General features: G+C 38.8%; 2 protein-coding genes across 2 annotated transcripts in view; both read right to left on the reverse strand.

The window, feature by feature from the left end:
* Positions 1–1647: 1647 nt before the first annotated feature.
* Positions 1648–8490, reverse strand: shisa4 (shisa family member 4). Its single transcript, XM_024270602.2, has 5 exons — positions 8153–8490; positions 6381–6558; positions 5974–6110; positions 5682–5873; positions 1648–4378 (listed from the first exon to the last, which is right to left on the reverse strand). The coding sequence occupies exons 1-5, from the start codon at positions 8235–8237 to the stop codon at positions 4338–4340; spliced, it is 633 nt and encodes a 210-aa protein (XP_024126370.1). The 5' UTR covers positions 8238–8490; the 3' UTR covers positions 1648–4337.
* A 2346-nt stretch (positions 8491–10836) lies between these two features.
* ipo9 (importin 9) overlaps positions 10837–22443 on the reverse strand; it is a 12668-nt gene continuing 1061 nt past the window's right edge. Inside the window, exons 2-24 of the mRNA XM_024270413.1 lie at positions 20788–20849; positions 20577–20663; positions 19417–19618; positions 19163–19251; positions 18542–18628; positions 18281–18400; positions 18024–18124; positions 17748–17806; positions 17530–17681; positions 17347–17445; positions 17159–17265; positions 16922–17061; positions 16532–16694; positions 16109–16335; positions 15885–16033; positions 15653–15781; positions 13992–14267; positions 13737–13903; positions 13493–13626; positions 12574–12693; positions 12369–12482; positions 11822–11898; positions 10837–11586 (exon numbers count right to left, since the gene is read on the reverse strand). Of these exons, the coding sequence (XP_024126181.1) occupies positions 11476–11586; positions 11822–11898; positions 12369–12482; positions 12574–12693; positions 13493–13626; positions 13737–13903; positions 13992–14267; positions 15653–15781; positions 15885–16033; positions 16109–16335; positions 16532–16694; positions 16922–17061; positions 17159–17265; positions 17347–17445; positions 17530–17681; positions 17748–17806; positions 18024–18124; positions 18281–18400; positions 18542–18628; positions 19163–19251; positions 19417–19618; positions 20577–20663; positions 20788–20849 (2972 nt within the window). The 3' untranslated portion in view covers positions 10837–11475. The remainder of the gene's footprint in view (positions 11587–11821; positions 11899–12368; positions 12483–12573; positions 12694–13492; positions 13627–13736; positions 13904–13991; positions 14268–15652; positions 15782–15884; positions 16034–16108; positions 16336–16531; positions 16695–16921; positions 17062–17158; positions 17266–17346; positions 17446–17529; positions 17682–17747; positions 17807–18023; positions 18125–18280; positions 18401–18541; positions 18629–19162; positions 19252–19416; positions 19619–20576; positions 20664–20787; positions 20850–22443) is intronic.

Here is a 22443-nt window from a genome sequence, read left to right on the forward strand (position 1 = left end):
TCACAAAGTATGTTTTTATATGTGTATATGTATATCTGTTTATTTAAAATATTAATCCTTGTAAATTTAAAACTCCTCCAAGCTTTCTTGCACATCAGACATGTATATTTCTGCACATATTTCTGCGTATTACTACGGACATTGTATAAATGTATCCCTATATTTGAACAATTTTTTGTGTATATTGACGTTTTATATTTTATATTATATTTGCTACATTTCTGAAATGGTTGCTCCAATTTCATGTCCATGGGATAGTGACAACAAAGGCTTATCTTATCTTATGTTTGTTTGTCTCACTGCCACATATATTTATCTGAAGATCATATTTTAAAAAGACAAACTGGATTAAAAAAATTAAGTCCCCGCATTTCCTTCCATTACTTACTTTAGCTTTTCATCTTTTTTCCCTCATGATATTCAACTCTGTTGTGGAAGGTTATGAATTTACCTGTTTTACTGATGCAAATATACTAAAAACAATGATATTTGGTTAAAAATATTTTAATCCCAAAACAACACATACAGTACTTCACTTATATTGTATTTGGACATTTTGGAGGAATTTATAGAACTGGAACTGTTTAAACACAGAATCATATTAAGGTTATATTAATTCATATGTTAGATAAATCGCTAACAAAATCCTATGTAGTACTTTAGTTTGATATTGCTAGCCTCTATGAAATGTTTAATTTTAAAAAAAAAATATATAAAAAATATTAAATTGTAATATCTAGAACATAATATCCAAAATTCTGACATTTTTTTAATCATCAACAATGAAAACATTCTTTTTTTTACTATTTATATTATAAGAGGTCTGCGAAGGCACCAACCTCCTTACCAGGCTCTTCACAGCGACATCTAGTGGTCAAAGTTACAGTTACAGCTTGTGTTTTTGTAGAGACCATGGGTCTGTGACCTTTAACATTAAAGAGACATTTAGGTCCAGTTTATTACTGACCAAACCCAGTGAGGGTCGCAAAGTCCCACTTTACCATTTGGAAAAATAGACTTTTTATTTAAATTTTCATTTATAAAATGAACATTTTAAACAATTTAAATAAATTAATTCTGCGTTTATTTTTAATGCATGACAACATTAACTTTTGGCAGAAAGTTCCTTTCAAAATAAAATTCACCTTGTGACAAGTGATAAGCTCCTACTGGAGCAGATTTACTTTAACTAAAAATACAAGAAAGTCGAGTCAAATGTGGATTTTTCTATCATTCTGACTGATGTGCCTTCATCAGTGGAATATGACTATATTGGCTTAAAATATTTTTTTAATCCATTTATGTAAATGGAATTGTAAACTTTCAAAGTATTTTGTCTCTAAACAGTAACTAAACCTTGTATTTAAACAGACGATAAGAATATATGCTTTAATCTTATTCTATTAATAAACAGCTCTGATATTGGACTCAACTTCATAAACATTGTTTTGTTCATTTTTCGGACATGTTAAAAATCTAAGCACAAAACATAATTTTCTTAACTATACTTTCTCTTTTTTTTTTTTTTTAATTTGTTGCACTTTGTTCTCAAAGCCAATAAAATGGCTGCAAGTGACTCTTGAGCTTTAGGTTGTAGACCCCTGGTAGACATTTTTACTTGCTAGAAAAAAAAAAAAACAACAGTTGTATTTTACATCCAAAAATTAGACTTTATGTTAATACAAATATTACACCCCCTCCAAATATTAAAATGTCATATCATCCATATGACAACAGACAAACGCCACATGCAGACAAACGTCCCTCCAGATGTACCGAAACCTTCTAGAAAAGGTGGTTTACACAAACATCATTGAGCAAATATGTCCACCTACATCTGAAAAACCTCATTTCGGACATTTATCAGCATTATTCTTGTGCTTCACAAAGTCTCCACAAGTCTGTACAGGTCTGAACAGTCATCCTGGTAAGAACATCATGTTTCGTCAAACTCATGCAATGTTTTAACACAAATTGAGAGTGGTAGGTTTCTCACCCACCACTCAACCCGACCACATGGATCATCGAAACCTGACAAACCTAAGATTACGGGTCAGAACATTTAGAGACGAAACCAGTTTACAGTTAGAAGCTAGAAGAAAACTTTGAAATCCAAGGAAATCCATTTAGGTGCTTTAAAAAAAACAAAAAAAAAATACTCTCACCAATATTTTATTGCAGGACGGGCAACTTTTATTGTTTTGCAATCTGGCTCATGAAGTGTCAACACTGTTTGCATAAAGATTTAGCTTTACATTTAGTCGATAAAGACTCTAGAATTTAGCCTCCTGTACAGCACAAAGACCAAAACAGCTATTTTTATGAGACAAATACATCTTAAATTTCATTTGACTGCTAATCGAACGATTTAGACACTTATATAGTCAGTTGTGTCCTGCTTTAGAGGATCTAGCAGTTTCTTTTTAAATTTCTAGAAGAGCCAATCAAACATCGCGAAAGAAAATGAAAGGAAATCAAAGTTTCTGGAGTTAAAATAGGACATTTCTGCATTAAAATCTTACCTATCGGCTTTTATTTAATTTCCGAAATCTATGCGAGTATTTGTACATTGTTGCATTTGAATCTAAACTTAATCCCATTTCCGAGTTTCAGCCAAACAATCGTCCACATTCACAGACTCCAGTGGAAAGCAACATGAATGGATTTCCGGGGAACTTCAAAGAATCCTGGGAAGTATTCAAGAGTGCTCATTTTTGGATTTGTAGCTTAGTCCAGACGGTGAGAAACCCTTCACAGTAAGAGGTAACAACAGTAATAATAAATAAATACTCAGTGGGAGAATGTCAAAACATGGGGTCTCATGTTACAGAACGATAACGTGTTACAGCATCATCAACTGAAGAAAGGATTTACAAAATATTGAAAAAGTTAATCTCTTTTCTTATTAATAGTTATTGTAAGGAGACAGATTTTGTTTTCATTATTCAGCAAGTCCTACAACTTCCCGTATGACCTCCGAAACGAGACGAACCGAAAGCGTCACAAAAAGATGTTGGATTCTAAAGTTCAGACTAGTTTGTAAAGAATCTCAGAAAAGAGCAGAACAGGGAGCTGGTTAGTACTCCTAATGTGTGGGTCGGAGGTGATGAAGGTGCCACTATGAACTATTAAAATGTCCATAAAGAGGAGAGTTAAATGAAATGAATGAAGCCACCTGAGCATCTTTTATTACTCATATTTATTCTCTTTAACGTTAGATGTTTCTGTCTATTCAACTTAAAGCTTACAAACTACTAATAAATATTCAAGAGGGACTTTAATGTGGTCTGAAAATTGGTCAATTTGAATTAATTACGAAGGAAGGTGGCACATAATCGCAAAAATGTATATTTTTTAAGGATTTTACCTTAAAAACCCCCTGCTTATTATTATTATTATTTACAGCCAAATTGTTGCTTTTGTTTATTCGATTTATATTTGGATTATGACTTATTTTTCTAATTTTGCTTAATTCAGATAATTTGTCTTCAAGTTTTCTGGAGCTCTGTGCTTTTATTTTGAAACGTTCGGGTTATAAAATGCCTCAAAAATATTTGATTTTGTCAAATTCTTAATATGTGTGTCATTATGTCCACACTGAAACCAAGCTGAATATAATTTAATACAGAGGGGGACATAAAAGCAGGAACAGTGCAGCTGGAAACCTTCAAGAAATGCTGAAAAATCCTAAAAAACTGTAGAGCGGAGTACACACTGAGATGTTGGTCGTCTGTTTTTTGCTTTAGTATCATCATGATTCTTCAATATATTCATATAATTAGTGGCTTCATCCTTTAGAAGTTAAAAAATTGAACTGACTTGGCTAGCATTTAGCATCGAAAACCTCATAAATAGGGATCAGAAATGACCTAAAATGCCGCCTCAAGTTCTAAAAAATTGTTTCAAATTAAAAAAAAAAAAAAAAAAACTAGTTCTTTTTTTTTTTTTTTTAAATGTCAGCCTTTTGCTAAGACGACTGAGTCAAAGTAGAAGGATCGAGATGCAGATCCTCCTTAAAAAATGATGTAGTGTCTGCAGACGCGTCAGAGCGGCCGGAGTCGAGTTGCAGGAGAGAATCGGATCTACAGCGATCTCTTGGGAAAGTAGGACAATGCAAGAAAACGTCAAGAAAACAAACAAAAAAAACGTAACAAACCTTAAAGTGCTTTCTGTTCTCCTCAGCAGGAAAACGTATGCTAGTCGAGCTGTAGCTTTTATTAGTGTGTTAGACTGTGCATGAAGGAGCATGGCTGCCGTCTTGAGTTTTTTTCTTTTTTTTGAAACAGTCATTTGGGATCAGCCGTTTCTCCAATGCTGTCTGAGTTCAGAGGAGCCCATCAGTGGCCGGGATACTGAGGAGGAGAGTACGGAGGTGGAGCTAGAGGGAAAAACACAAAGCAAAATGAAAGTTAACATTCGCACCAACTCCCAAATCAAATTGTTTATTTTAATTTGTAGAGCATTCAATTTAATTTTTAGTTTACACAGTTAACAAATGTGTACACATTTGTTTAGAAATACATTAATAATCTACTATACGTTTTGAAAATATATTAATCTGACACAGTTCACATATTGTAACATTTTTTAGTGAAATAGTGAGATTGTTAATATCATACAGTGTTACAAGGATTCTCTAAAGGAGAAGCTCTAACAAAAATGTTCAGATCATTTACATTGAAACATTGTTCTGCTTTTCCTGGAGGGCATTTTTGTTTGGCCACTAGATGTACACTTTTTTTTTCTAGAAGAATAACAAAAACCACAAATGGCTACTTTAACAAAATATTTCCTTAAAATAGCTTGAAAAAATGCTTGTGAGTTTACAAATATGTTCATTTAGTCAGCAATCTATGTTTACATCGACCAAGCATTAGCATTAGCCGTCCTATGGGAAATTCCATTAAACGTTAGCATCAAGCTAGCAGACTTTAGCTTTATGTGCTAGATTGATCTCTATCTTAATGGATTGATTATTGATCCAAGCTTAGATCGATTCAAATCGATTATATCAACCCAGCCGAACCAATTTGTAATCAGCAAATGGACTTTAGCAGCTTGGATAAGTCAGATTCAATGTCAAATAAAATGGTTAAAGACCCACTCAGATGATAATAGTGTTTGTCATTTTTATTGTGGCATTTTTCCTCATGATGGAACATAGCAAGAAAATTAAAATTAAAAATGTATTTCCGAGTATTTCTTTCAAATAGATCCATGAAGTTTTTTTTTTCCTCGTCTGAGTTGGTATCTGGATCAGAAATGCACAGCTTCAATATTGCTCGCCATTTTGTTGCACTGGTTGGGGTAGTTAGGGGCCGTAAACTAGTGCAAAAGAGTTTAAAAAGATGGGTGATGGGAAGGGGGGCAGGCTTAATCCCCTGCCAACAGTCCCGCCCACAACTCAGAGGGGAATTTTTAATGAACTACTGCTGCTCTGCAGAAACTAGGTCCTTTAAAATGCCAGTTTTTTTAAATATAGGTTAAAAACAGCATAATCATAATGAAAAAAAAACACTCAGGGTAGGACTTTAATCCTGCAGGAAAGTCCTGTAACTCTTAAAGCAAGATGATTCAACTTTTCTCAACACTCCCCGACTCTCATCAGTCACAGAACTCAAATCCTGCTCCTCTACAAACACGAGGCGTTAACCTCCACTCAACGGTTCTGCTGCTTTTACCCTGACTGTAGGAGGGGTCCAGCGGTTGGGTCGGATACAGCCCCGGTTGCATCACAGGGTACTGCGGGGGCATGCCCGGATACTGGGGCGCCATGGGATAACCCATGTGTGGATACTCTGTTGGTCCCAGCGGTTTTCCGTACGCATCATACATGTGCTCCACGGGATAGCTGGCCATGGGAATATGTTGGGCTGGAGGTCAAAGAAGAGGAAAAGTGACCATCAGAACACAGAACATTTTACTGGTTCATCTAATAGTTTCTCTTCCTCCCATAAAGTGCTTAAGTCTGACCATCGTAGGGCGTCCTGCCCCTCTGCTGCCTCCTCTGGTAGAGGTAACAGCAGGAACACATGAAGCAGCAGACCATCGCCGCGATGATGGCCACAAACAGGAGAATGGAGGACGCGATGCCGGCCAAAGTGGTGGGGCTGAGCAGGCAGGAAGAGAACGGAGGAATAGAGTTACAGAAATTTGTTCTTCACACTTTGAAAAAGTATCTGTGTGCCAAAACTCTGTATTATGACAGATTAACTCATGTGGGTGTGCAGAAATCACTTGTTAGTCAATATGTGAGAAAATTTGCTTTTACATCTTATTAGGAGAATTTAACTGTCAGCTGTAGTATTTTCACATTATTTCTAAGTATAAAGGATGACCCTTTGAAGTACCAGCAGCCATGCTGGAGCGTCCGTCCATACCTGAACTGAAAGAGCATGCAGCGTTTCTGCTCCCTTTCAGTGATCATCTTGAAGGCGTCCAGGCAGCAGTAGCGCCGCTGACAGTTGCCGCAGCAGAACGTGATGAGAGGGCAGTCAAAGCCGTTGTGCCAGGTGCCGTTTTTGTCCACGTACCACAGACAATCCTCGTTCCCACTCACTGCAGAACAAGAGCAGAACTGAATCAACAATTGCTACAGAAAATGAGGTAAAATGTTCAAGTCAAAAAGTCTCGTTTTGGAACTAAATCCTTTTTGTTCTGGTGACATTGGTACTCTACAAGCAGTGAGATGCCCACGTGGAGGATTTGATAGACTATCATGGTCTCTGAAAATAAGAGGGTTTTACACACTACAGACAACGCCCTTTAATCTGATTTACAATGAGATTGGAATAAATACTGATCTATTTTTCAACCTTCATTGAAAACCAATTCATATTAGGAATTAGCAACATTAAAGTCCCACTCCAATCATCTTTTGATCTATTGTAAAGGCGTTCCCAGTGGTTTCTTAATTATGATTATGCCGTTTTTAGCCAAAATGATGGCTGTCTAAAAGTGAATACATCCAAATGGAGTGAAGTAGGGACCTTGTGGCTTGCCGTAGTAACTTGTACATCATTGATACGAGGGATTTTTTCCCTGATTCACATTTGAATAAACACTTTAATATTTCAAGCTTAATTTTCTTTATACATGTCCTCCATCATTATAAAAATGCTACAAAAACATGTTGAAAATACAGCAAAAACACCAAGAATCCATGTGAGTGTTTAACTAAACGAAAAAGTAACTTTTATAAATAAAATGATAAATTAAAAACTAACCAATAGCACATTTGACCAGAAAAGAATATTGAATAATCACTTAAAATGATGATCAATCAATACTTTAAAAGTAGTTTTTGTTATTGCAGATTTTCCACTCAAATGTTAAGCTCTCTGGTCTTGGTGGGAACAAAGTAGCTGATGTTTTTGGAGGGAAAAACATTCGGAAAGCCTTTCATCAAGTTCAAAAGACCACACAGAAGGCTGTTTTCAGCAACCCATGCATTAGGGTGACATTTAATTACAACATGGGTTCATGAGTACAGCCTGCCCAACCAAACACTTGACTAATACATACAAAAATACAAATAAATAAATCAGTATTGCTGTAAAGTGTTAATGGGAATATCATCCAATAATGTTGCAGAAATAAAAATGCAAGGATTTATTGAGCTAGCATAGCTGAAGTTTACAGAAATGGTGAGACTATTTGGAGAATGACCTTAAAGTGAGGACACCAACCCCATAATTATTTAAACTTAGAAAATGACTATATATATCAAAGTCAAGGGAGAAAATATGAACATTTATTTTACAAGCAGTATATGAACAATCTTTCTAAGCACCTCCACAGAAAAAATAGGTCGTATTTTAATATAAAAAAAACACGACAGTTTCGAAGAAATAATTTTAACATAAGATATTAATTTATATCATTTTCTAAGCGAAACATATCAAACGTAATACTTTACAATACATTCGCGGTGTTAATGTTTTCAAGTCGGCGAATGTACCGTTAATAAGAAATATAAGCTAGCTGTGACATATCTAAAATGAACAAATATACCAGAATTGGAATAAACTAAGGCTAAACCCGTGAGAATTGTTTCATAAACAAAGCTAAAGCCAAGCTAGCAGTGGAGAAGCTCCGGTCAACAGTAGCAGCAGCAGCGCGGCCTGGCTGGAGGTAGCAGCTATAATCTTACCCGGCGATGCGCAGAGGACGATGGCGAACAGCGCCAAAGTCAGCCAAATAAAGGCCATGTTTCCCCTCGGAAAGGCGGTTTCCATCCCAAATGTCAACGCGTCGTGTTCTGTTCGTCTGGACTGTTCAAATGAGAGCGCTGTTTGCAAAATAACGCCAAACAATCGAGGCTAGCACTCGTCCTCGCGCATCCTCTCTGTGAAATGGGGAGAGGTGGGGGCGCGCGAGCTGGACGGGCTCGTGCGCTGCTCAAACCCCTCCGCTGAAATGACACATCGCTGTCGAGGCGTTGCTGCCTTCAGGTAACGCTTTAAATTTACGTTAATACAATTATATATTTATGAAAAAAAATTGTTTAAAAAAATATTTAATATTTATGGGATTATTTTTCTTTAGATTAAGTGGTAACTGACAGAATGTCTAAAAAGAATTATAAAATCACCCAGATATTTAAAAATGTTCTTATATAATGTCTTTGAAAGTGCTAAGTGTTAGGATAATAGGCTTAATTACTGTCAAATATCTAACAAAAAAGTTTTTAAAATTGCAACTGTAATACGGCTAATTTTTGTCATAATGAAGAATTTGAATATTCATTAACGCATCAATAACCTTTCACCCCGTCCTCACAGAAAACATAGATATTATATAATGCTCACAAAAATTAAAGGAACACTTTTTTTTATTGGGCCTGGCATGATCTTTTTTGGTTGGTTTTCCACTCATGCTGATTTTGACTTGCGTAATTATCTCTACTGGCAGTATGAGGCGATTCCTTAACCCTACAGAAGTTGTACAGGTTGTAAACTTCTCCAAGATGGAACATCCACACGTGCTGCAGCAAGGTTTAATTTGTCTCCCAGCACAATCTCCAGAACATGGAGGAGATTTCAGGAGACTGGTGGTTATTCTGGGAGAGCTGGACAGGGCCGTAGAAGGTCCTCAACCCCTCAGCAGGACCGATACCTGCTCCTTTGTGCAAGGCGGAACAGGCTGAGCACTGCTCGTGTCCTACAGAATGACCTCCAGAGGGTCACTGGTGTGAATGTCTCTACCCAAACAATCAGGAACAGACTTCATGAAGGTGGCCTGAGGGCCCGACGTCCTGTAGTGGGCCCTGTGCTCACTGCCCAGCACCGTGGAGCTCCACTGGCATTTGCTCAAGAACACCAGAATTGGCAAGTCCGCCACTGGCTCCCTGTACTTTTCACAGACGAGAGCAGGTTCACCCTGAGCACCTGTGATAGACGTGAAAGAGTCTGGAGAAGACAAGGAGAACGTTATGCTGCCTGCAACGTGGTTCAACATGACAGGTTTGGTGGTGGGTCAGTGATGGTCTGGGGAGGCATATCCATGGAGGGACGCACAGACCTCTACTGCCTAGGAAATGGTGCTCTGACTGCCATAAGGTATCCAGATGAAATCCTTGAACCCATTGTCAGACCCTACGCTGGTGCAGTAGGTCCTGGTTTCCTCCTAATGCACGATAATGCCCGGCCTCATGTGACAAGAGTATGCAGGCAGTACCTGGAGGATGAAGGAATTGAAACAATTTAATGGCCTTCACGATCCCCTGACTTAAACCCAATAGAACATCTCTGGGACATTATGTTTGTGTCCATTAGGCGCTGCCAGGTTGCTCCTCAGACTGTACAACAGCTCAGGGATGCCCTCACACAGATTTGGGAGGAAATGCCACAAGACACCATCCGTCGTCTCATTAGGAGCATGCTGCGACGTTGTCAAGCATGTATACAAGCTCGTGGGGGCCACGCAAGATACTGAAAAGCATTTTGAGTTGCAGAAATTAAGTTTTTGAAAAAATGGACTAGCCTGCCACATCTTCATTTCACTCTGATTTTATGGTGTCTACACAATTGAGCCTCTGTAGGCTGAAAACTTTTATTTCCATTAAAAGACTTGGCCTCCTTTTGTTCCTAAGACACTGCCCTGTCATTATTTGTATAGATATCCAACTTCCTATTGAGATCTGATGTATCTAATGTGTTTCTTTAAAGTGCTCCTTTAATTTTTGTGAGCAATGTATGTGAATGCAGTGGAAGTATAATTTGAAGTTTTAATAAAAAAAATAATTTCACAAATAATATACAATGTCTACCAAAAAAGTTTTAGCCAGTTACATGCCGTTTTCACCACCTAAGAACGAACTTAACATATAAAAAATTAATGAAATTTAAAAATGATCTATAAAACATTTTAAGTGAATGGTGGGTCTGCTATCAAAAAGTATCTGTAAAGTAAAATAAAGGTTAAAACGTACAGGGCCGTCCTACAATCTACAAACTGATTAGATTTGGAGATATTATTTGTAGAACTCCTTCTAGTGGAGATGACAGACAGCTGAACGCCAGTTCTATATATGTAGAAACCGAAAATAAAGTTTTAGTACCACACACACACCCAAATATCAGCTAACACTGAGTTATGTTAAGAGATCAAAACAATAAATGAAAAAAAAATTCAAGCATTTAAAAGAGTCTGGATAACCTTTGATGTTTAAATTACAGAATCAATAACTTCTAGATTTTCCTCTAAGTGTTGGTTTTCATTGGGAACTGTGTCAAACAAACTTTGATTCATTCACCTGAAAATAGCGGGATTTCTGTATTTTCCATCTATTAAAAATTGTATTTAACTTTGTGTAGACACAAAAGAAAGACAATCTAGAAATCCACCAGTTATCCTTTAAGGACCTTTATTTAGAAAATGGTTGATTCTAAATAATTATGGGATCAAGAATATGATAAAGCTGTGAATTACCATGGCAACTGCTCCTGAATAATCCACCTGACGGATGTCAGCTGGTTTGGGGAGCATTTCTTGTCAGAACCAGTTTTCTCTTAATATAAGGCCGCAGAAGATTCTTTTGCTCTCAGTTTTCATGCTTTCTTGCATTTAAAGTCTCTTGGTACAGATTTGGAGGTTCCATTTCGCATAGTTTGTACATAAACAGACAAAAAGACGAGAAAAATACAAACGAGACATAATAAAACAGTCCCTTTACATCTTCACCTGCCTTCTTCTGATGAAGTTTTTATCCTTTCATCCATCTGCTCTGAAACAGAAACGTCTGGTGATCTTCAAGCAGATCAACCATTCTCACTGTGGAACCTCCTGTCTGTCTGCATACAAAATAACAAGGAAGTCAGGAGAAAGTGTTTTTTTCCTCCGTGGTTTCTCCCCTCTGTCAGCGTTCTTCCTTTGTCCTTTTCCTCGTTTTGTAAATTCATCATGATCGTGAAGTGACAGGGCACTGGAGGAACACTTTATGGTGCAGGATGAAGGTGGGTTGGGAGCAGTGGGCTAGAGGCCTATAGACTGCAGGGTCTGTCTCTCAGCGTTGTTGAGGTGGCTTGAGAACATGCTGTAACATGGCTGCTGTGCAAACTGTGTCAGGAAGTCTGTCAGGTAAGCCTGAGAGGAACAAAACGGGTAAAATTAGGTTATAAGTCAGAAACTGGAAATGAAAAATGAAGTGATGCAGCTAATGACAAATCTACCAACCACAGCAGCTCTTTTATAATCCACCAAATTACTGAACAATCCTCAGAGTTGTTTGGAATAAGTGCATTTATGTGTCCTATACAGTTTAAAAACTAAAACCAGGTACATATACTATGAAACATTGACTAATCAAATCAGAAGTTACCTGTAGATCAATCTGATATATGGGGTCTTTCAAAGCATCTGGGTCATCTTCCTCATCATCTTCATAATAATCATCATCTGTAAAATAAAACATAAACAAGATGATGACGAGGTGTTCTTACACTTCACAACGCTCTCATGTTCAAGATGCCACTTTCAAAGAAAAGTCTGACTATGTAAACACACGTAAAGGCACGTTTTGGGCTCCTTCATTCAAAACTGGTGTTCTTGCATTGCTACAACAGTTTTCAGGCTCTACATACAAAACACTAAACCCACATTGAAAGTTAAACCAGGTTGAGCTTTAACCAATCAGGTACTCTGATTTAGTAGTGACTTGGATTAGGAAGTTGGAGCAAGATTTCTGTGGTTTGACATTCTGCAACAAGCCTCTTCTAACTGTAGGTGGAGGACATGCGCTAGTAAAAGACAAAGAGGAAGCCCTTCCCTGCTTGTCCAGTGTGAGCGTCATTCAAGAACGCATTTTTAGCCCATTCTTGAATGCGCGTCACATGCCTGGTGTGTGCGTAGCTTTAGACTAACCGTACCATATTTGTTAGATGCAATAAGATCAGAGAGCAGCTGGCCTGCCAGTCCTTCATCCTCCTCATCATCCTCCTCACCCTCTTCGTCGTCTTGTTCTTCCCACATACCACTAGAATCTGAAATGAACAGTTAGCAGCCTATTCAGTTATCAGTCATTATTTGTGTTAGTAAAAGTGAAATTCTTGGGTCCGAACTTTTCTTACTAACCTTGACTCCAGTCTGTGGGATTGAAACGGCTGGCGTTTGCCTCCACTACAGTCGACAGCTCATTGATGATCAGTTTGAAGATCTTTACGAGCAAAGGAATGTTGGTCCAGCGCTCTGGGTCTGATCAAAACAAACATATGGTGAGGACCATAAAAACCACAGTTTGAAACCCTAAAATTCTTATAAATTTAGGGCTTTGAATGTTGAAAACACTTTGTCATGTAAAGTTGTGAGATGAGATGCCCTGATCAGTCATGACCCAAACATGGAAATGGGATTATCAATGCTTTTGTAGAGCTTTTTAAAATAAATAAATCTGATCTCTAAGCATCATCAATGTCTTCTGTGAATTGTAAATGAGATCAACACAGACACTGCTCCATGTAGCGATCAAGCTAAAAACATTTGGCAGTAGCTCCTCCCACACACGTCTGGGGCATCAAGTTTTCGGACAGGCAGCAAATTCGCCGTACGTCCAAATAAAGGTGTGAATCACGTTTGGTGTGATGTCGGCTTTAGAAGAAGCATAAAAATTCTCTCCTGGATTTGTTGCACAGTTTGTACCCCATTGTTGTATCACACTGGAGAAATACAAATGTTTATTAGAGACTTTTTTCACACATAAGTAGCCATGGAAATGATCAGAACTCCTGAATTTTCCAGGAGTTTGTTCTTCAGGACAACTTTAAATGTTTGCTGCTCATTGGAGTAACTTCTCCAGTTCTGAATAACGGAAGTTCTCTAGATCAACTTCTATAAGTTCAGCTGAAGAAGATGTGATGTCCTGATGACAGATAATCACAGATAACTCCTGAACTTAATTTAATGGTTTAGTTAGTAGACTATGGTTGGATTCTGTATTTTCCTTTTGCAAGTCCAAGCATTTAGTGGGATTTGTTAAACTCGGGATGACTCTTACTCTTGGCCGATTTGGAGCGCGTGCGGATGCCGTCATCAGGGTTGAAGATCTCTTCTCCCTTCACCATGATGTCTTGAAGACGCTTGTCATCAGTATTAAGACCGTGTTGCAGCAGCTTGCACAGAGCTACACAGCTGTGAGGGATTCAAAGAAGCAGACGTCGACATTTGGAGGCGCAGCAACAACAAATATTTCTGTTGCCAGTAAAACAAGAACGGCAAAGTAGAAAGAAAAATGTCCTGACCTGACTTTGCTCTCATACTGTCCATAGAAAAGATGTTGCCTGCTCATCCACTCCGTCATGACAAACTCCAGAGCAGGTTTTCCTGTCGGCCCAGGCAGACTGCATAAAAACTCTAGTAGAGGTTCCAGCTGAGAGTGAACCAGGTGAGCGAAGACCATGATCAGAGACTGCAGAGAGGAAGAAGATCCAGGGAAGATAGTTAGACGGAGGAGAAAACTCACATTCTGACTGCAGTCGGCCTGCTTTAGTCTGCACCTGCATGACGGTCGGAGTCTCCGCTTGTTGCATTTTACTCAGGATGGCTCTGAGGATCTGGTCCAGCTGATCCCCGAGCTCCGTTCCAGCCTGAGAGATGAGCGCAGACACCAACCGTCCCACGAAGGCAGCGGTGAACTCGGAGTAGCGGGGATCCAGCAGCTGGTTGATCACCTGCATGACGTACCAGAGGCCGCTGTTGCCCTGCTCGTCACGCCACTGGGCGATCTGCTCCAGGCTAACGGATACGTACGCCCGCAAGCACTCCCCTCCATTCTAGAAGAAATGAGACGTTCCACTTCAAATGATTTTCAGTCCAACATTAACCCTCAGTAGTCTCTGAACTCACTGGAGTTTGCTAATCACATCAGCTGTTTACACCCCCCCAAACCACTTTAGTAAAGTTAGAACTCAAAATTGCACATTTTGTTTTGAAAAAAATTGGTTGAAGACAAACCTAAAACTTACAAAACCCCTTGGAATAAATCCTTGGAACAATTTTAATGGAGCTTCCCTCTTTTTCATTTATTTATTTATTTGACATTTTTCACATAGTTTTGATTTTGTCCTTTGCCTCATTTTTGATTTGTAAATGTTTTTTTTTGTCTCTACCCATTTGATTTTTTTTATAAAACATAAAAACTGTTCGATCCCCATTTTTGCTGTTAAAAAATGACCAAATTTACAACTCAGAATGGATTTTTTTGACAGAACAGCTTCATTGTGGAATTACTGTAAACTATAATAAAATATAGCTGGAAAAAAAAGCACATATCAAGCATTGTCACATAAAACGGTTTTAAAGATAAATGAACAGAACAAAAAGTAAAGTAGTAAAACACACTCAAAAAGGCCCCTGAGTACTAGGGGTTAAATAGTTTGTTCATGTGCTGCATAAGGATTATTAGATCAGAGGTAGGCAAACTATGGAGCCATATGCCAACCTAATATGGCCCGTCAGCCTGAAACATGATAACAATGAACTCTTAATTTTGGGGTCTCCTCATAGATGGTGCAATAAATTCATCTTGATGTAGGTCCAGAAAGCTACTTTGCATTCATGTGGTGCTTGAAGATTTCCTGTTTATCCGAGTCGGACAGGTTTTTTTTCCCGATCATTCCAACAGCATTTCTCTATGTTTGCGTTTTCCCTGATGGACAATCAACCCATTTGTGGAATAGATTTCAGATTTTCAGATAACAGATTTGTGAGTCAGAATATTGATCAAAGGAAACTCCTTAAAGCTTTGGTTTCTGAAAACGAGCAAAAAGGAGGCACAAACAAGCCAAAGATCACAACCGGTAAGACCAGACTTTCTCTGAGAATTTGACACAACCCTGAAAATCAAACTGATTTTTTTTCGTATGCTCTTGATTCACAATGATTTAAACAAAGAAATACTCAGAGACACAGTTTTAATCTTAATTTTCTTTATATCTGTCCTGTTCAAAGCTAGCGGGAGAATGTAAACAAAGGGTTGTTACAGTCCCGCCCACAACTCAAGAGTTGAATTCCTAATGAGCTCCTGCTGCTCTGCCGAAAATAAGTCTTTAAAAAAAACGACATAATCATAATTAAAAGACTACTGGAAACGATTTTGCAAAAGAAAAAAAAAAAATAGTTTGAGTGGGACTTTTAAAGACAGTAAAGTTGGTCTCACCTGCATTATGGTGTTGTCATCTGTACGTAACGTGCACTGGGCTGCCACAGGGAAGGCCTGACAGACCAACATCTCAGACAGCGGGGGTTTTGTGTTTCGTACCACCGTAGTCAAAATGTCTATGGAGGTCTGGAAAGAGGCAGAGACGGATGAGTTATGAGTACATTTAAGACGTAGATAATTGGCCTTCCCCTCTCTGACCCTCTAAACTCGTCTGTGTGGCGTTTCTTACAGCGCAGAGTCCAGTGGGGATCTTGTCAGGAGGAGCCTGCATGATGCTGACCAGGGTTGGTATGAGCCGCATCTGCATGGGGCCCTGGCAGCCTTCGATCTGCGCCAGCTCTTTAAAAATGTCCTGAGCTGAAGAAGCCACCACAGGGTCTGAGGAGACCAGATAAAAAACATCAGAGACAAAAACACAGATCAAGAATTCAAAGGTAATCAAAGCCTCGGTACCATTGTTGTATTTAAGGAAGATAGCAATGGTGAGGGGGCAGATCTTGTTCTCGGCGCTGGTGGTGAACGCCGGGTCCACGGTGCAGACGATGCACAGAGTCTCCATGACGAGAGTGAGCACCTCGGAGCTGAACTGGGCGGCCAGCTGGATCAGGCCCTCCAGGATGCTGGGCAGGAAGGGCTGCAGTATGTGTGTGCTTTCTGACAGCTTTAGCTGGTCACAGTACCTGAATGCAGAGACGGATCATCTCAGCTACTGGAGCATCAATTTACGATCATCATTCCTCAATAAAGCACTTACTGTAAGGCTAAAATGTAATTTGTATTTTACTTTGGTGGCACAGTCTAAAGAAGTAAAAATAATGTGAGGGTTTAGACTCTGAATTTGAATACAGAGGCGTTTAAAAAGCACGACCAGCCTACCCCCATATGGCTCGGACTGCGGAGATGCGGACGGATGGAGGCTGACTGTCGTGGAGACCGCTGACGGTGGCCTGGAGGAACTGCTGGATGAGCTCAGGGGTCATAGCGGCCGTGAAGCGGCTGGCGGCCCACAGAGCTCGGCCCAGGAGGAACGGAGATGCAGCTACAGACAGGAACCAGAACAAATTCATGGCTACTGATCTGTACAGATCATGGTTCAGCCATGACCTCCAATTGTTTTGCAAATGACTTGTAAGGTCACTGTGATCTGCTGATCCACTGCAAACACTAATCTACAGCTCTGTGTCACAATCCAAGAACACAAAGTTCTGTGCAGATTTGTGCAACAACATGCCAGAAAAACAAAATCCACAGAGGGTTCAAACTTACACGGCAAGTTCAGATCCAACAAGATGACACCGGCCAGAAACCCGTGCATGTCAAACTGGACGCGGCCATTCTTCACATTCTCCGTTATGATGGTCTTGACAGAACCCAGAGCCAACATGCACGCTTCATGAATCTTCCACCTAGCATTGTAATAAATGTGCATATGAGATATTAATCAACAACTTTCTTGTTTTTGTCTTCTTTGAGTCAAAGCTGAAAGTCGGAGTTCCTCCTCACCAGTGCTCATTGCCACTGTTTTTGGCCTGCTCCGCCTCCTGCAGGTGTCTGGTTGCAGCTGCAGCGAGCGCTGCTGCACTCTCATTCTGAAACTCTGCAGCCACAGTCTGCAGTCCAAATCATGACCATCATTCCACAGAAAACCAGGAGAGCCATCAGCTTTCTTTGACCGATTCAAGTGAACTCACCAGCAGCAGGTCCTGAGCGGAGATCCTGACGGAGTAAGAAAGACTGTCGTCATCTTCATCTTCTACAAACTGCTGAGGATTTGCTGTCCACACTTTGATCTGACGACCGAGCAAAACAAGCAGAAACCAAAGTGAAACATTTACATTTTACTGTTTGTTAAAGCGGATCCAGTGGTTTCTCACCTGGTCTTCTGTGATCTGCATGTATAGGATGATGTAGTAAATGAGTTCAGGCAGCGCTTTCTTCACCGTGCTTTTAAACTTCCTTTTCTCCAGTAGTGTGTGGACAAAGTCGAAGATGCTGAACACCAGATTCTCAAAGCCCAAAACCTCACCTGCAGAAAGCAAACACCTGAGACGGCTGCAGCCACACCCACACTTTGGTTAGAGATTCTGCTCACCATCTGAGTCTATGGGGTCATCCACTTCCTCTGTGTAGTTGACTTCTGTTCTAACATAGGTGAGCAGCAGGTTAAGGAAAATCTCATTTAAGGTGTCATTTTTTAAAATAAAAAAAAATGCATTTTTAAATAAAATTAAGTAAAAAAGCTTTATTATATGTAGATGAAAGACCAGAGACTGGTGTTTAGGAAAGAAAACAGCAGACTGAACAACAGAATGAGTGTAAAAACAGTCCTGAAGTGAGTCGGTAAGTAAATCGTACATGGTTAGGATATAAAGCTGCACTTTCAGTCAGTGTATCCCACACGATGGGCAATATCTGCTGCATGGAGAACACCATGGGTTTGGGGAAGTTCTTCACCAATGCTGTAACAGCCTGTAGAAGCAACAAGAAGAAAATCCTTCTTCAATTTTGATTAGAAACACTGTAGATACATTTGGTAATCACCATTTTTCTGGATCATTGTAAATTGTTCAAATTCAATAACTTCCATCCTAATGGTTGAATCAAAATATTTTGCCGTTTTCTCACCTTAAGGACTTCCATCTTAAGGCCGCTGTCAGAGGTGGGTCCATCAGGCATCCGCAGAGCCTGCACAAACGCTTCTGTAAACTGCTGCACCACTGGGAAGATTAATGCTTTGGCTGCACCCTGAAGACAGAAAACACAGTTATGCGTTAAAACAATGAACTTATTTGACTTTTAATGCGTCTCTATGACTATTTTATTTGTCTCCAGTATTAAAGATTTCCTATTTCCGGTGGAAATGGCTCATTCTGCTGTTCACCTCACCTTTTCAAGCTCTTCAATAGCACAGATGAGGTTGGCACAAATGGTGAAAATCTCTACTGCTCTGGCGCGAGTCCGAATACTGTAAACCTGTAAAGCATCGGGACATGAATGTTTCAATGGCAGATAGGAGAACAGAAAGCTCACAAAACAAAAATCAGTGAAACATGATGTTTAAATGTATTTCTAAATAAATTCTATTACAGCCTTTTAGATGTTTTTAAGGCTCTGACACTCCTCACTACACACTTTTCTCAGACAGACAGTAATATTTTCACAATTTTCACTCATGTTTACAGATCAAACCTTTAGAGAAAAATAGGTCCAGTATTACAGAATGAAAAAGATCCGATCACGATCAAAGATTTTTGGGAATTTGGCAAACTGAATGCATTTTATATAGGAGACACAGCACAGAAGGAATGAATGACAGCGGTCTACAGCCAATCAGGACACAGAACACAGTCCACTGTGATTTAAAAAAAGCAAAGTTGCACTGAAAAGAATCTGAAAAACAGTGAGACTGCAAAAGGCTAATCGTGATATAGCGAGGGAACACTGTAATGCCGAAAGTACTATGCTATAATTGTGCTGTAAATGAGCATATCTGTAGCCGTGGCGTACCTCTGCCATGGTAAAGATCTTGTACATCTCAGGTAAGATGATCGGAGCCACAAGAGGCATCTGTGTGTCAGTCACCTCTCGAGTAAACTCTGTGCAGAAGAACAAAACAAAGACAAGGTTTCCACCTTCATGGATGAACTTTGAAACTGAAGTTCAGCAACATTTCGAGGCAGGAGGCATCAAAAAGACTCTCAGTCGGGTTTTTACAGGTCAGTTTGTGTTTGTCGTTGTAGTTCCATAATCTTCTGACAAACCTGTGAGGACCCTCATGGCACCATGTACTGCACTGACATCTCCACTGATCAGCAACTCCATCAGCAGGGTGAAGAGCTGAGGCCACGCCTCCGGCCAGTCCCAGTGGGCGATGGCCGAAACAGCGTACGCCACGCTGGAACGCACTTTGCTGATCGACTCCTGCAAACCTCTCGGCAGCAGCTCCCTAATGGCAGCCTTAGCCTGCAGGGACACAAGTCAGCTAACCTCAGATCTGTCACAATAAATGTCTCTTCTTATTGATTCCACACAGAAGCAGATCGTGATTTTCTGAGCCAGAGAACATTCCCTTTGAAAATCATTCTTTGCATTAATGTAATCCAATAGAGACGTTTGATGTCGATTTGAAACAGAAGTCTGAATCTGAGCATCTTGCTAACTTTACCACATTTTTTGTGCACTTCCTGCTCAAACTATAGTCACATTCTGCTGCGTTTTAACAGCAAGACGATGTTGTGATCCATTCAAGATGTGCAGATTTCTAGTAGTTTTTATCTGTAATGATAATCTTGAAATATACAGCACTGATTAATGCAGGGCGATATGACGTTCCATATTGTGCCTGTTCTCTTCTATCGTTTTTATTTGTTTATTTCTATTACTGAACTTTTGTGCAAAAATGTTTTTTCTTACTACGAAACTGTTGTGGAGAAAAAAATGTTTCTCATTTGTGACAATTCAGTTGCATGTTACTTGAAAAAATAAAGTCAGAGAAAATTAAACAATGACATTTTTGGCAATTTTTTTCAGAAATTATCTGAAAATATACTTTATCCTTCTATATTGTGATGTATATATATATATATATATATATATATATATATATATATTTTATTGTGATATAAAATCATTTATATTGTGATACAAAATATTTTCCACATCGCCCAGCACCAGCACTGATCCTATCTATTAAATAAATATCCAATGCCTGATCAGACCTCAACATTTGAATCCGATAGTCTAAAACGAATAGATTGATCTGATTTCTGGACTTTTTTAGACTTTCTTTCCTATCAACCGTTTGATAAAGTCTTCTCAAAGCACTGTTCACAATCTGAACACTGACCTTCAATGGAGTACTAAATGAATTGTTCAGAGTTGTGGACTGTCAGAATTATAATTTGTCATGCAGTCAGCTTACCTGATCGGAGGTTTCTGGAGGCCTGAACTTATCTGAGTGGGAGCACCAGTGAGTCTCAACATACTGCTTTAGGATGACGGAGGCCAACTGCAAGCACATGAACGTGTGACACCAATAATCAGATTTATCACTGGAGTGCAGCTGACAATGAGCAAGTGGTTTTGAATCCAGGACTGGAGGACTGGCTCCCAGAAATGGAATTTCTGCTCACCTGACGGATGGCGAGCGCTCCCTGAGGATCTACGGTCAACTCTGCCAGGTGGACGCCAAACTCTGAAGCATGACAACAGAACACAATATGATTTTTATTTTATTTTTGGGGGGGGGGTGCATTTACAAAAGACTAAAAGATGATCTATAGGTCTGTAAGACTGAACCTAGATATTTTTTTGATGTTATAGTAAAAACAGTAGAAGTTCCAAGATCAAATGTTTAGCATAAATGGCATAAACCGTGTCTTAGAGGGTTTAGTGGAGTTAAATTCAAATCCACCTCATAGGAGCTAGAAAGCCGTAAGAGTAACAAACATGGCATGTGCTGATTTTTGTTTTTTTCTTTGAGTCAGTGTGCCTTCATCAGAGATAACATTTAAATATTTTGGCTAACAGCTATCACGGAACCAGCTACAAAGCCAGCGGACTCATGACAGTCGAGTCCAGCGATCACAATGTGAGACGGATAACTCTGGATCAGCAGCAACCTCACTTCTGTCACTCCAACTGGGTTTTACCAAAAGTGACATCAGGCATCCGAAGACAATGTTAGTGCTGACAGTTCTACAGAGCAGCTGCCTTAGAGAGGGGCCTGTGGAAAGGGCGGCCGGGACAATAAAGTCCGAGGCAGGGCAGAGGTCCAGTCACTGTATACATTAACTACAGTTTAACTACGACGGAGTTTAAGAAAAATGAGAATAAAGTATGAGAAAAAAAATGTAAAGTTTGCAAGAATAAAGTCGTCAAACCTATTATTCCTCCATGAAAGATTTCTTTAAATGACATTTTCCTCTGAAAAGGCGCAGTTTCCTGCAAATTCTTTTCAAAGTCCTTAAACGTACAACAATACAACGTTGACTCACTAAAGTCTTAGTATTTTCTTTTTTGCTAAACCAAATCTGAATTAAGCACTACCAACATCTCTCAAATTGAAACACAATATTGTTTCTTTTTTTGTAGCCATTTATATTTTTCCAAGCGAACAGAATTTACCTCATAAATGTATAATTTATCTAGAAAACGGTAAAACGCATATCTTATGAAATCATAACTTTATCCTTGTAAAGTATTAACTTTTTTCTCGTCATTGTATGATTTTATTCTAGTAGATTTTTAACTATTTTCCCCATTATTTTTCTTGTAAATTACTAACTTTTTAATTCCTAAATATACTCATAATTTTCTCATAATTGTAATACTTTGTTCTTTGTAAACTGTTTAATTCCTTTTAATAATTTGAGGACTTAAATTGCATACATTTTTGCTCATAATTCTACAACTTTATTTTTGTAAATAGTTCACTTTCTCATTATTTTGCGACATTATTCTTGCAAATTATATAGTTTATTCTCATAATTTTATTACTTTATTTCCGAAAATTGTTGATTTTTTGCTCATAATTTCACGACTTTATTCTCATAAATTTACGACTTTATTCTTGTACATTTTTGACTAATGTTCTTAGTATTTTACGTCTTCGTTCCTTTATATAGTTGATTTCTCCTTCATAATTGTAAGACTAATGTGGTAAATTGTTGACTTTTTCTCATTTATTTATATATTTTAATGGTAGTCCTATTCTTCGAGAAGTATTTTTTTAAATATATTTTTACAGAAAACCCATCGTTTGAGTTACTTCTACCGCACTTATTGAT

Source organism: Oryzias melastigma, linkage group LG5 (genome assembly GCF_002922805.2).
Source record: "Oryzias melastigma strain HK-1 linkage group LG5, ASM292280v2, whole genome shotgun sequence".
In the NCBI taxonomy this organism is placed as follows: Eukaryota; Metazoa; Chordata; class Actinopteri; order Beloniformes; family Adrianichthyidae; genus Oryzias; species Oryzias melastigma.

What these genes read in the sequence shown, in the direction of transcription:
- shisa4 (XM_024270602.2), bottom strand. Translation starts at nt 8,237, where the DNA reads ATGGAAACCGCCTTTCCGAGGGGAAACATGGCCTTTATTTGGCTGACT. An exon ending in CGTCCTCTGCGCATCGCCGG is followed by an intron (nt 6,559 to 8,152) that starts GTAAGATTATAG and finishes CTTGTTCTGCAG; the next exon opens with TGAGTGGGAACGAGGATTGT. An exon ending in GGACCCCTCCTACAGTCAGG is followed by an intron (nt 4,379 to 5,681) that starts GTAAAAGCAGCA and finishes TTTTCCCTCTAG; the next exon opens with CTCCACCTCCGTACTCTCCT.